Source organism: Rattus norvegicus, chromosome 19, assembly GCF_036323735.1.
Source record: "Rattus norvegicus strain BN/NHsdMcwi chromosome 19, GRCr8, whole genome shotgun sequence".
Taxonomy (NCBI): domain Eukaryota; kingdom Metazoa; phylum Chordata; class Mammalia; order Rodentia; family Muridae; genus Rattus; species Rattus norvegicus.
Genome location: NC_086037.1, coordinates 39,379,897 through 39,393,816, shown reverse-complemented (window position 1 = coordinate 39,393,816; position 13,920 = coordinate 39,379,897). Strand labels below are relative to the sequence as shown.

Sequence of the window (13,920 nt, the reverse complement as noted above, 5' to 3'; positions counted from 1 at the left end):
GCCATAAAGGTACAATAAGCCTACAGAACACAAAATAAATTTAACCAGAAAAATTTCCTCCACTCACATAATAATTAAAATACTAAATGCACAGATCAAAGAAAGAATATTAAACAGGGTGAGGTATAAATATCCAGTAACAAATGAATTCAGACCTATCTAAATTATACCAGACTGCTCAACAGAGACTCCAAAAGCCAGAAAATCTTGGACAGATGTAATGCAGACCCCGATTCCTATACCCAGCCTAATTCTCAATTACCATGAATGGAGAAACCAAGATATTTTATGACAAAACCAAATTTAAACAATATTTTTTTCACTAAGAAGGCATAACCGAGGATAAGGAAAACTGCAGGACAATGAGCTAAACTATACCCAAGAAAAACCAAGAAATTAATCATCTTTCAATGATTTCAAAAAAGAGAAGCACACAAACATAATTTCACCCATAGCCAGAAAAAGACAAGAAAGCAGCAATCATTGGTCTTTAATATCTAACCAGACCCTCTGTCATCAATCCCCCAGCTCCTAGGGACCAAACTGCCAGCCAAAGTGTATACAAGGATGGGTCTATGGTTCTAGATAACTGTGTAGAAGAGGATTGACTTAAGTGGCATCAATGTGGTGGGAGGTCATTGACTACACTGAGGCCTGTTGCCCCACCAAAAGGAGATCCTAGAGTTGTGAGGTGGGAATGGATATGTGTGGGTGGGGGAACACTGTTATATAGGCAAAGCTCAGTGGAAATGGGATGTAAGATATGATGAGGGGAGTCTGGAAAGTGGGACAACATTTGAAATATAAATAAATAAAATTACCAATTAATAAAAAAATAGCAAGAATAAAATAAAAAGTGAAAAGGTAAAAGAAAACTTACACCAAAACAAAACTAAAGAAATCCCTGTAGTGGATTGGCCTAATTCTGCTTGTATTTAATGCTAATTTGTAGAACTCAAGACTGGTTAACCCCCAAAATCTGACCCTGCTCACAGTTAATTGTGATTATAAAGATGCCAACAGCCAATTACAGGGCAGGCTGGATGAAGACACTCCGCTGACAATGTGGACATCTCAAGACAGTCACTGGACAATGACTGACAGACTTGTCTGGAGACTGGAAATGTTTCTCTGTCTTAGAGAGGAAAGAAGGACCCTCCAACTACACTGTACTCTAAGGAAGGTTATTCAGGTGAGGGATGACATGGACTGTTTTGTCTCATGTCACACATGTCAGTAGAAAATATCCTAGGTATTGGGTGGTGCTGTTAGCATTAAACTGCATAGATTAAGATAATTACCTTGCTTTCTATCAAAAGAATTCATTATGCCAAGTTGACCTGTAGAAGGAGGCTAGTCTCTTCTGTATTTTATCAGATATGCATAGTCTATATAATCATCACTGATAGTGAGAGATCTGTTTGGAATTGAAACTGAGTGATGCTGGAGGATGATCCTGAATGCACAATGAGCAGTGGAGGCACCAGAACCCGGTATGGATGACTAGCAGCTACCACATTGAGCAGGCACTGCTCAACCACCTGTACATACATATCTCCTGAGATCTCTCTCCTAAATGGGAGGTGATCGTGTCCACCTAGTACAGCACATGCCCTGGAAGGACAAAAGCTACCTACAGGAGCTGTGGTATTGACTCCCATGTTAGAGCATCTGCTGCTCTCTCAGAAGAACCACATGGTCCCTAACAATCATCTACAACGGGGATTGTTATTCCCTCTTTTGGATCATGAGGGAAATGCACTCAGGAGTGGCCCAGACATACATTTCCAAAAAAAAAAAAAATCCATTGAGTTAAATGATAACAATAAATATAATCAGCAACAATAAAAAACACAGCATATGAATGATCAAGTAAAACAGCTCCTACAAAAACCTATTTCCCAAAATGGCGTTGCTGGTCATTATCTCTGTGGTTTAATACTGATGCTGTATTGTAAGGAAAACTGAGGCGCATGGTTCTCGATTAGGTTTACTTCTCTATTCCTTTGTGAAAGTTGTCATTCTTTCTGCAGCTCTACAGGCATGAGTGTGTGTTACTCAAAATCTGGTGCACACAGTCAATAAGGAATGTGTGTTGTAGACTGATATAGACTAGGATGAGCAGAATACATGACAGCATGGATACAGTATGGCAGTGATTACATCATAAAGTGTGTGTCCATAAAAAAATCACATTATCCACACAAAAGACACTATCACCCTGTGTACCCCTTGGTGGCTTTGAATTCACTGGACCACGCAAAGATCCATATCTAGCTGTAAGTTCTACATCCTCAGGAGGGGAAAGGACCCTTGAATAACGAAGATGGTCTTAAGAGTCAAGAGTTACAAATCAAATTTTATTCATAAGGAGTACAATTTACAAAAAACAGGGATAAAATGAACAATTAAAATGGTTGAAAAAATGAAAAACAGTAACAAGAATATATAACTATAAAACAACAAAAAGAAAACTTCAATGAAAATCATAACAAAAACTATTTCTTAACAGCATTTTCTTAATGAACATTTAGAAACAAGTTGTAGTGCTGTTTCTCCTCTAGAACACGAGATGTAAAGGCAGTCCCCTCAGTTGTCTCTCAAATGGTGTTGTCGGTATGAGAAAGGAGAAAGACCCCAATCAGACCGGCCGGCATACAGATACATAAATTTAGGGTCTCTAAACATTGAGGAAATTAACTGAGAAGAAGAATATTCACCCAAAAAAAGTCTTTGACTGTGAGGATTGTCGTCACAGGGAACTCCTGAGAAAGAAACTCATTCTTCAGGGGGCTGTCTTCCTGGGATCCGTCCTATTCCATGTCTCCTGCAGTTTCTGAGACCTGGGAGAAGAAGGCAGCTATTAAGACACTGATTTGGTGGGGACAGGCATACCAGCTGTCAAGTTGCCTTCTGTCCCTTCAGCTGCATTGGACAGACAGCACTGATCTTTTCACTGAAATCATTGCTGATATCTTTGCAGGGTGGGGAACATCACCAGCAACCCTCACAGTACTGTGAGATAACAAGCTGCTCCTCAGACTCTACCAGGGCAAACCAAGAACGGGGAAACGGGAAGAGACCTACTTGGGTTGCAGGAAGAAAGGAGAAGGTCACATGATACCCTGATCAAAGCCAATGACAAGGACTCATTTGCCATTTGCACTTGGTTCTTATCCCTGCAAGGTGCTTCCAACCATCACATGACCCCTGTATGACCTTTGTCACAGGACTAAGAACTTGTTCCAAACTCCTCATAGCATCCAATCTGTGACAGGGAGATGCAGTGATGTGATATGTTATTCCTCTGTCACCATTTCTGGACTGCAGTTTCAAAAAGGGCAGAAAAGTATACTTGCCCATAATTCAGTTTCTGAAAAGTGGTTAATATCCCAGAATACTTGTGCATAGACAGAACAATGAATAACTACATCACATGAGGTGGGTGACTGATTGGGTGTCGGGAGATTAGAAAGATGATAGGGGAAAGCAAAGATGTATCCAATAGGCAAATGGTATCAGACATTGTTAATCTGACTCAGCTGCTTGTTCCTACCAAATTTTGCTGGGTCTGGAGGTTGCTGGTCTTCTCCCGTTCTTCTTCATCATTCGGGTTCAACTCAAACAAATATCGCTGTACCTCCTTGCACTCCTGCTTCAATGTGACCACCTTCTTCTTCATACATGCCTGGTCCATCAGGAGCCGGCTGTGCAGGTTGCTGGAAACACACTTTGCACAGTAAGATCCTGAAACCTTTTACTCCTATTCCAACTGCCAAATCCCACAAACTCCACCGGGACCCAGATACTCATAAAGACTTCATAGAATACATCTCCATACATGTAAGGCTGCTGCACAAAAGGCAAACAGCCAATTCAGGAAAGAATAAATTGTTTCTGTGACCCAAGCACCAATAAGAGTCCATGTCTGTCCAAAAGAACAAGGGATCTACAAAAATCCATGAAAGCCCAATGCATGAGGGCAACATCAATTAGTAGCCGGCAAATAACCACAAGAAGACAATAGAACCAAGGGAAGGTCATGCTAACCATGTGGTTCACACATTGAGCTTTGTCAAACCTGCTATGACCCCAGAGGCCCAGGTCGGCCTAATAACACTCTGATGCCTGAATCAGTGTACTTCTATCCAGAGCCTTCTAAAGATGCATAGATACTGTGGTGATAAGTGACAGTCTCTTATGGAACTGAAACTGAGTCCAAAAGACCCACGGCACAGTGATTTTTAAACAGCAGAAGAGATGGACTCAGAGCTGCAGGCTCTCCAGTCCAGAACAAAGAGAGGCAGAAATGGCCATTCCCCAAGTGATGGGCCCTTCTGACCAGTACTTACCGATAGAAGTTAGTCTCCTTCTTGAGCTCCTAAAATTTCTCACGATATTGAATGTTGTTTGTGTCTAAATTGTGCAGTAATGACATGACCTTTTTCTCCTTTATCTTCAATTTTTCATAAAATGGATTTGGCCTGAAGTAGGGGCTGGCCCCAGGAAGATAGAACACAAAGAAGATCAGCATTTAGGATTATATGAACTCAGGCTGGGTCCTGTACTACCCCAGCCCTGGAAGGACACTTTCTGAATTCTACATTTTGGGATCTTCTTCAGTTTCAGAAACTTGAAATTGTGCGCCCAGGACAACAGAAGCTAAGCACCCAGATAAAGGGTTCCCTGGCTCACTTTTTTCAATCAGGAGGGTTGGATCTGCATTCAAACCTGTTATGCTATCAAGAGCCTAGGCCACAGCTCTGACACTACCACACACACACACACACACACACACACACACACACACACACACACACACACACCCTGAAACCTCTGATTTAATTCTTCCTGTTTTGACAACTGGAATGTTACAAGCTGAATAACTAACATTCTAGAGGCAGACAGTACACATAATTATGGAGATGGGACCAGATATTGCCACAAACTTATAATCTGCCCAAGGCATACAAATGTACAAACAAATGTGACCACATAGGCAAAGAACTGTGCTATTGAAAGTGGGGCTTCCAAAATAAAGGACTCACACCTCCATGAAACTATCGTACAGGTAAATCCTGAGGCCAAAAAACAGACCCCTAAATTCCAAGTGTGGAGGGACATAGAAACATATAAACATTGTGCATATGCATGCAGACCTTTGTACACACAGACACACAAACTGGGGCACACCCACAAGAAAAGAAAAGTAAACAGACTCAGAGAATGAGAGAGAGAGACAAATATTGAAAGAGCATAATGAGAATCAGTAGAAATGTATGCACCATTACTGTCTCAGAGTGTAAGGCACACAGAAAGAAGGAACAGGCCTGAGCCTCAGGCCTTCTGGTTAAGCATTGATATGAACAATGTGGGACCTGTCACCTAAGGCTGCTGCCAGGAGATGATAGCATTCAGTCACCTTCCTAGCAAGTACAAACACTCTCCACAAACTCACAGCACCTAGAACCTTGCAAAGCTACCACCTGTCAAGGGCTTTCCAAATGTACACTGGGAACTCATGCTCCAGTGACTTTATCCCTGAAATCTTCACTCAGATCACAAGTTCAGATTTTCATCAGTAGGAATCAGAGGGTCCATTTCCAAACTCACTCCTGACCAAAGGTCAGGTTCTGAATCTCCTCTATATGGGAGATGAGGTTTAGAATAAGGTCTTTTGGGAGGCACAGCATTCTAGATCCCACTACCTTAATAGGGTAAGATGAGAATGAGATTACACAGCGGTGAATAACACAAGAGCGTTTGGAGCAGTGCATACCTCTTGTTCATGGATCCACCTGTCACATAAAGGAGGCGATCTGTCAGCTCATTTCTCTCCTTGGTAGTTAGCTCCAGTTCTCTATTCAGCCTCTCCTCTTCCTCGTTGGCCTGCCCCTTGTTTAGGACAGTTTCAGGGGATGACGTTTGTCTGTAGGCCTCTGTAAGTAGAAGAACACAAGTGAACCTGCATGGGGAGAATGCATAGAGCATACACAGACCACAGTGAGTCCCAAACAGGAGAACATGCCTGGAAGCCAGTGTCACTGCAAGGAGTTTGGTCTATGCATAAGAGGCCTCCTAAGTGGATCACAGTTCCCACACTACTCTATAGAGACCAAGAGATGTAAGCAGCCAGGTGTTCCCTATGCCTGCCCACACAGGCTTTCAAGTAACAGAGAGATGCCTTCTCCAGGATTATTAACAGCTACACAGGATACAACCTGGTTTCAGGACCCTCACCCCTGTGGTTTCAGAAGTCAGATCATCAACTCAGCATCCACAAAGACTTGAGTGATCAGGCATACTCAGATATTTTACCCTGTTACTATAGTCCAATAACTTTGGATTAAAAAGTCATGCAGGGGCAGGAAAAGGTCAACAAACTTATCAATTCCTCCTACTGAAATAACAAATGCCCCAGAAGTGCCAATAGGTTACAGGCTCTTTCTTGGTCTACCTGCTACATATTGTTTGGCTACTGTAGAAAAATATCTGCCACACAGAACCTCTAATATATGAAGGTAAGGTTGGCCCTGTCAGCAGAGGTAGTCAGAGGAGTTCTAAGAATATAAGGTCATGGCCAGGAGCACAATTCTCTCCCTGTTACTACTGTCAGATAGACACTGAATTTAAAGAAGCAATGAAAGTGAAGTACATTGATTCCCTGTTTAATTCAGAAAAGTTATACCCTCCATGACTCCTGATGATGTTATTATATCAATTTAACACACCAAATGCACTATAAAATTAAAGGCTAGAAGGTCACAGAATAATGGCATAGGCATTGCCTTATCCTCCATGTGGTTATGGAGAAACTAATGATGTGAAAACCTTGATGTTCAGGAATTGTGATAATCAAGGAATTCAATATCTTTGGAGATGTTCCAGTGGTTGTGGCCCATTGGTATAAAGGCCAGCTGAAGGCCCCCCCACACACCCCTGACAGGTAGCTCAACATACACTGCCCAGAACTTACTCCACATTCCACATGACCACGTCCTGTGTCCATCATTACCTTTAGGTTTCGTTTGCTTCACTCTAGACTCTTCTCCATCAACATCAACTCTCCCAAAGTGCCTGCGAAGACGGGCAAACATGCCTGTGGATATATCCTTTGGACACTAAGAGAGAAAAATTATGGAACTGGTTGTCACTACAACACTGGTGACATCACAGGAATTCCAAGGACTCTCTAGGAGATAATAGAATTTCCAAGACGGGATGGCTGATGTCATGGATAACAGACTTTGCCTCCCTGCCAATGTTCTCCCTGTACTGAGCAAAAGTTGATGTGCCCTTTTTAAGAGACTTCCCTGTGCCATAAACACTGAGCACCACAGGCTTCCAAAGCCAAATTTGGCTTTAGGCTTGATTGGAAAAACCTAAGTCATTGCTATGTATCTAAATGAGTGCTTCCTCCTGAATTCCTGCACAGAAATGTTTCATCCTACATCAAATTCTCCTCAGTCAGCAATGTTACCCATTAAAGATTATTGAGAAATCACACCAGTTCAAATAAGTAGCCAAAGAGGTCTCCTGTCTCATCCTGTGGAGGTGCATGAAATTACACCCAGAAAGAGCCTGCAGGGTAGTTTGCAATGTGGGTGTGTGTTATGGGTACAACCTGAAGCTTTGTGCTTAACATTTGACAGTTGCCACCAGATTCCTTAGGAGAAAGAATTGTATTCATTGTGGTCCTGGCAACAATGTGGAGATCTGTTGGCAGAGGAAACTGAAATATTGGATCCACCAGTGAATGCACCCTCAGGCTGAGTGTGGGACTCTCCTCTTTGCACTTAAGTTACCAAAGCAAGATTGCTTACAGGACTCTCTAAGCTCTAACATGGGATTCTATCTGAAAAACAAAAGGTCAGCAGATGTGGGGGGTGCAGCCAAAGGAGTAGGACAAGCCTAGGGACATAACTCAGTGGACAGAGCAAGAAACGAGCATCTTCTCTTCTGCTTCATGGGTTAGCCCACAAAACACAAAACCACCTATTGTAGTAAAAAAAAAAAAACAAGTTGTTCTATTGAATGCATACACTAATACTAATTGATCAGATGCATAACTCAGATTTTGGGGGCAGTTCCATGACTTGAACTATCTTCCTGACAACACAGAAAGCAATAAACAAATAAATAAACAAACAAGAAAGGAAGAAAGAAAGAAAGAAAGAAAGAAAGAAAGAAAGAGAAAAAACACAAAAAAGCACAAGCCTCTCATGTGAACTTACAGAAGAGTGATCCAGTGGTCACTTCTGACTAGGCCATTTTAGCTATGACATTGCATAGTGACCCTTAATCTGATGGGTCCTATATAAACCTTTGTGCAATATTGTCATTTTAACAAACCTCATCCAGAACATACAGAACGACACAGGATATGATTGCCATGTCCTTGTATTATATGAAGTTATTTTTCTGTGTCCTTGATTGTCAGACATATTACAGCAACGATCTGAAATGGCTGGTAGATGTGGATAAAGCTATAGTTGTGGGTTACATACCTCAATTCTCAATGGATAATGCTGTCCTCACAGTCCTTGGAGGCACCTTTGTAAGAATGTGTATTGGAAGGTGGAAGCAGGTTTATCTGAGCTCAAAGTGCACCTGACGAGCAATGTAGAGAACAACATGGGGTAATTGAGACCCTGTCTAAAACCAGCATGGAAACCCACCCTTCATTCACAGCCCATCTACCAATTCTTGAATTTTTACCATTCTCTGCCGACCAGTCTTTCATTCTGGAATGGTAGAAAAGAACTGGAAATGATCTCTCTATTCTAAGCACCTTGATCTCTCTTTCCTTAGGTCCAGGTTAAGAATGCCTGCAAATGAGTATCACCATCTGAACAACTTAGTATCATCTACTCAGCATTTCTAACCTAATACTGTGCCTATGGTAATCTCAAGCTTCCCTGAGTGTTGCTGCCCCAGCAAGAATTGTGAAGAACTGAGTTCAAACCCCAGTTATCCTTACAAGGGTAGAAGAAAGCCATCAGAGATACTCCACTTCTTTGTCCTTAGATTAAATCAAGATGATAGAATGTGAATCTAGTGGGCTATTTGACCAGACATCTTTCTCCCAACCCCACCTATCTGAGTTCATTGCTTGGCAGAATTCATGCACCCCCCCCCCCCCCGATCCAAGATGTTTCTTGGTACATTGCTGCCAAGGACCAGGTTTCCTGAGTTTTGTTTTTTATAGAATTGGGTGTAGTCAGTCATTGTTGCCCTCTATTATAGATATAGACAAATATCTATAATAACTGACCACACTGTACTTGTATATACAGGTACAGTAGTGGAAATTTCAGCATAACTGAGGAGTGGGCAACCAGGACTGTGTCCTAGCCTTTCTCTGCCCATGTCACAGCTCACAGGCGGCTGGGGCAAACCTTGAGTTCCTCTGTAGAAACAGAGTGAGGTTGAATGGACACTGAGCAGGCAGAGCAACACAGCTGAGGCAACTCAATTCCAGCAACAAACACATTATTTGTTGCCCATCTTAACAGCTCGTTTTGAGGTCTTGTCCCCACACCTAGCTTAAACACAGCAATTTGCATACATGCCAGTCTGCTATTTCATATTGTTGCTGTAATATGCCTCCTCATACGCCTCCACATCATAGATTCCAAATAAGAAAAAAAAATAAACCTGACAGTGAGAAGGTTGATGCTTGTCAACATCTAGTGCGTTGGGGGCCCAGGTACGGTCACAAAGACACAGAGGATGCAGAGCAAAGGCAGATGCAATTGCATACATGCATACATACCAGCCTGCTATTTCATATTGTTGCTGTAATATGCCTCCTCATACACCTCCACATCATAGATTCCAAAAAAGAAAAAAAAATAAACCTGACAGTGAGAAGGGTGATGCTTGTCAACATCTAGTGTGTTGGGGGCCCTGGTATGGTCACAAATAACCAGGACACAGGGGATGCAGAGCAAAGGCAGATGCAACTGCATGCAGCTGCAAGCTTATTAATCCTTATATAGGCATGAATATGTATTACCTCACTTTCCCTTTTGGCAAGATATAATAAGATCGTTATTCCCATGATACCAGGAACGACCGAGGCAAGACTAGGCAAAGAAGTAAGACTAAGCAAAGACTTCTTCTTAAAATATCTGTATAGCAAATCACCCCTCTTCCTAGTATCACAATATACTTGTCATAACCCAGAGAGCATGAGAGCCGCTTCCACAAAAATAGGACATAGTACAACATACTGTAAGGTAAAGTGAGCAAAAACATTTTCTTCTCAAGGGCAGCATTCCAGCACCTGCTTGCATCTCTCAGCAGTCTTTCCTTGATCCTGTCTGGGAAGTGTATCTCAATGACTCCACGATTTCTTCCTTTGTTCTTTTGTTTTAAAAGTAACACTTTCTATAACATAGGTCAATGTCCTCGAAGGGGTTTAATTGTGCAAAAAGAAAGCAATATAATATATAATGTATGCAACCTTTAATGACAGTATCTATTTTCTTAGGGGTATTATTCAGATATCTTCCCAGATCTGGATTTAACTTTGGTAATTGTTATCTGTCTAGAAAAATCAACAATATCGAATAAATATTTCAGTTTTCTGGTGTAAAGTCCTTGGGAGTAAGAACTAATGATTTTGGAATTTGCTCAGTGTCTGTTGTTATGTCCCTCATTTCCTTTCTGATTTTTAATTTTTGTATTGTCTCTCTTGTGCATTGTTAGTTTGAGGAAGGGGTTGTCTCTCTTGTGGATCTTCTCAGAAGAAGAAGAAGAAGAAGAAGAAGAAGAAGAAGAAGAAGAAGAAGAAGAAGAAGAAGAAGAAGAAGAAGAAGAAGAAGAAGAAGAAGAGGAAGAAGAAGAAGAAGAAGAAGACAGCCCTTGCTTTCCTTGACTTTGTATTTTTCTCTTTGTTTCTGAAGGCTTGATTTCAACCCTGAGTTTATTTCCTTTCATCAGATCCTACCAGACTCTCTATGGGATGAGGCTTTGCCTCACCTTGGTAAGAGCAGCATGGAATAAATGAAGCTTCTGCTGATCTCTGTTGTGGTGTTGCACATCACAATCTCACCGAAAACCATGCATAGCCTGGTTTAGGCTCTGTTAAAGCAGCCCACTATTTCAGTGTTCCCTGCAAGGTGCCATGGAACAGTAGTAACATAATTCTGCATGCACATCGACAGGTTTCTCTATGGTGTTCTGGGGCATTTGATAAAAGTTTATAGTGAGTTCATGGATGAACACACACACACACACACACACACTTTACTGACATGGTGCATATTCTTTGTACACCAAGAATAAAGTGAGCGTTGCTGAAAATGCACCAATAATGGAATCGAAGGAGGGAGCTGTGGGGAAGCTGGGGCTTAGAGTTACTTAAAAGACCCGATGCAGATTCTCCTTTTATTAGAGGAGAAACTTGATAGACAATGTGGTTCTTTATTTTCTTTTTCTAGCGCACACAGGACTAGGGTGGCAGCTAGGGCTTTGAGTGTGTTTGGCAAGTACTGTAGCACTGAATTAAATTCTTTGGCTGGAACCCTATTAATCGTCTACAACAATTACTGGGCAGGCTGGAACGACACTCAGTTGACACTGTGAACATCTCAAGACAGTAACTGGACAATGGCTGACAGACTTGTCTAAAGACTGGAAATGTTTCTCTATCTTGGAGAGCGAAGAAGGATCCTCCAACTACACTGAACTCTAAGGAAGTTTATTCAGGTGAGGGATGACATGGACTGTTTTGTCTCATGTCCCACATGTCAGTAAAAATATCCTCTGCAAATAGTGATATTTTGACTTCTTCTTTTCCAATCTGTATCCCCTTGATCTACTTTTGTTGTCTGATTGCTCTGGCTAGAACTTCGAGAACTATATTGAATAAGTAGGGAGAGCATGGGCAGCCTTGTCTAGTCCCTGAATTCAGTAGGATTGCTTCAAGTTTCTCTCCATTTAATTTAATGTTAGCTTCTGGTTTGCTGTATATGGCTCTTCCTATGTTTAGGTATGGGCCTTGAATTGCTATTCTTACCTGGACTTTTATCGTGAAGGGGTGTTGAATTTTGTCAAATGCTTTCTCACCATTTAATGAAATGATCATGTGGTTTTGTTCTTTCAGTTTGTTTATATAATGGATTGTGTTGATGGTTTTCCGTATATTAAACCTTCCCTGCATGCCTGGGATGAAGCCTACTTGATCATGGTGGATGATTGTTTTGATGTGCTCTTGGATTCAGATTTCCAGAATTTCATTGCATATTTTTGCATTGATATTCATAAGGGAAATTGGTCTGACGTTCTCTTTTTTTGTTGGGTCTTTGTGTGGTGTAGGTATAAGAGTAATTAGGCTTCATAGAAGGAATTTGGTGGCACTCCATCTGTTTCAATTTTGTGGAATAGTTTGGATAGTATTGGTATGAGGTCTTCTAGATCTGATATAATCCTGCACCCAACCCTTCTGGACCTGGGCTCTTTTTGTTTGGGAGACCTTTAATGACTGCTTCTATTTCGTTAGGAGTTATGGATTTGTTTAAATGGTTTATCTGTTCCTGATTTAACATCAGTACCTGGTATCTGTCTAGGAAATTGTTCATTTCCTGCAGATTTTCAAGTTTTCTTGAATAAAGGCTTTTGTAGTAGGATCTGATGATTTTTTGAATTTCCTCTGATTCTGTAGTTATGTCTCCCTTTTCATTTATGATTTTGTTAATTTGGACACCCTGTCTGTGTCCTCTCATTAGTTTGGCTAAGGGTTTATCTATCTTGTTTACACTCTGAAAGAACCAACTTTTGGTTCTGTTGATTCTTTCTCTGGTCCTTTTTGTTTCTACTTGGTTGATTTCAGCTCAGAGTTTGATTATGTCCTGCCTTATACTCCTGTGTGTATTTGCTTCTTTTTGTCCTAGAGCTTTTAGGTGTGCTGTCAAGCTGCTGATATATGCTCTCTCCTGTTTCTTTCTGCAGGCACTCAGAGCTATAAGTTTTCCTCTTAGCACAACTTTCATTGTGTCAGATAAGTTTGGGTATGTTGTACCTTCATTTTCATTAAATTCTAAGAAGTCTTTAATTTCTATCTTTATTTCTTCCTTGACCAGGTTATCATTGAGTAGAGCATTGTTCAACTTCCACGTATATGTGGTCGTTCTTCCCTTATTGTTATTGAAGACCAGCTTTAGCCTGTGGTGGTCTGGTAGGACGCATGGGATTATTTCTAACTCTTTGTATCTGTTGAGGCCTGTTCTATGACCAAATATGTGGTCAATTTTGGAGAAAGTACAATGAAGTGGTGAGAAGAAGTTATATCCTTCTGTTTTAGGATGGAATGTTCGATAAATATCTGTTAAGTCCATTTGGTTCATGATTTCTCTTAGTCTGTCTATGTCTCTGTTTAATTTCTGCTTCTATGATCTGTCCATTGATGAGAGTGATGCGTTGAAATCTCCTACTATTATTGTGTGAGGTGCAATGTGTGCTTTGAGCTTTAGTAAGTTTTCTTTTATGTATGTAGGTGCCCTTGTATTTGGAGCATAGATATTTAGGATTGAGAGTTCATCTTGGTGGATTTTTCCTTTGATGAATATGAAGTGACCTTCCTAATCTTTTTTGATTACTTTTAGTTGAAAATTGATTTTATTCAATATTAGAATCGCTACTCCAGCTTCTTCAGACCATTTGCTTGGAAACTTGTTTTCCAGCCTTTCACACTGAGGTAGTGTCTGTCTTTGTCTCTGAAGTATGTTTCCTGTAGGCAGCAGAATGAAGGGTCCTTAATGCATATCCAGTTTGTTAATCTATGTCTTTATATTGGAGAGTTGAGACCACTGATGTTGACAGATATTAAGGAATAGTGATTATTGCTTCCTGTTATTTTCATATCCACCAGAGTACTACTAAACATGATAAACAGTATCAGCAAAGTGGCTGAGA

The 13,920-nt window shown here is 41.0% G+C and overlaps 1 protein-coding gene across 3 annotated transcripts; it reads right to left on the bottom strand.

Moving 5' to 3' along the window:
• Window positions 1-2,346: 2,346 nt before the first annotated feature.
• Window positions 2,347-7,180, bottom strand: Speer4cl7 (spermatogenesis associated glutamate (E)-rich protein 4C like 7). 3 transcript variants are annotated; one of them, XM_063278606.1, is made up of 5 exons: window positions 7,016-7,180; window positions 5,780-5,939; window positions 4,353-4,496; window positions 3,557-3,719; window positions 2,347-2,843 (listed from the first exon to the last, which is right to left on the bottom strand). In XM_063278606.1, the coding sequence occupies exons 1-3, from the start codon at window positions 7,095-7,097 to the stop codon at window positions 4,382-4,384; spliced, it is 357 nt and encodes a 118-aa protein (XP_063134676.1). In that variant the 5' UTR covers window positions 7,098-7,180; the 3' UTR covers window positions 2,347-2,843; window positions 3,557-3,719; window positions 4,353-4,381. The 3 variants fall into 3 exon arrangements, with proteins under 3 accessions (XP_063134676.1, XP_063134675.1, XP_038954113.2); XM_063278605.1 differs by having other exon boundaries at window positions 6,977-7,161; XM_039098185.2 differs by having other exon boundaries at window positions 2,347-3,719; window positions 6,977-7,161.
• Between the last annotated feature and the right edge of the window lie 6,740 nt (window positions 7,181-13,920).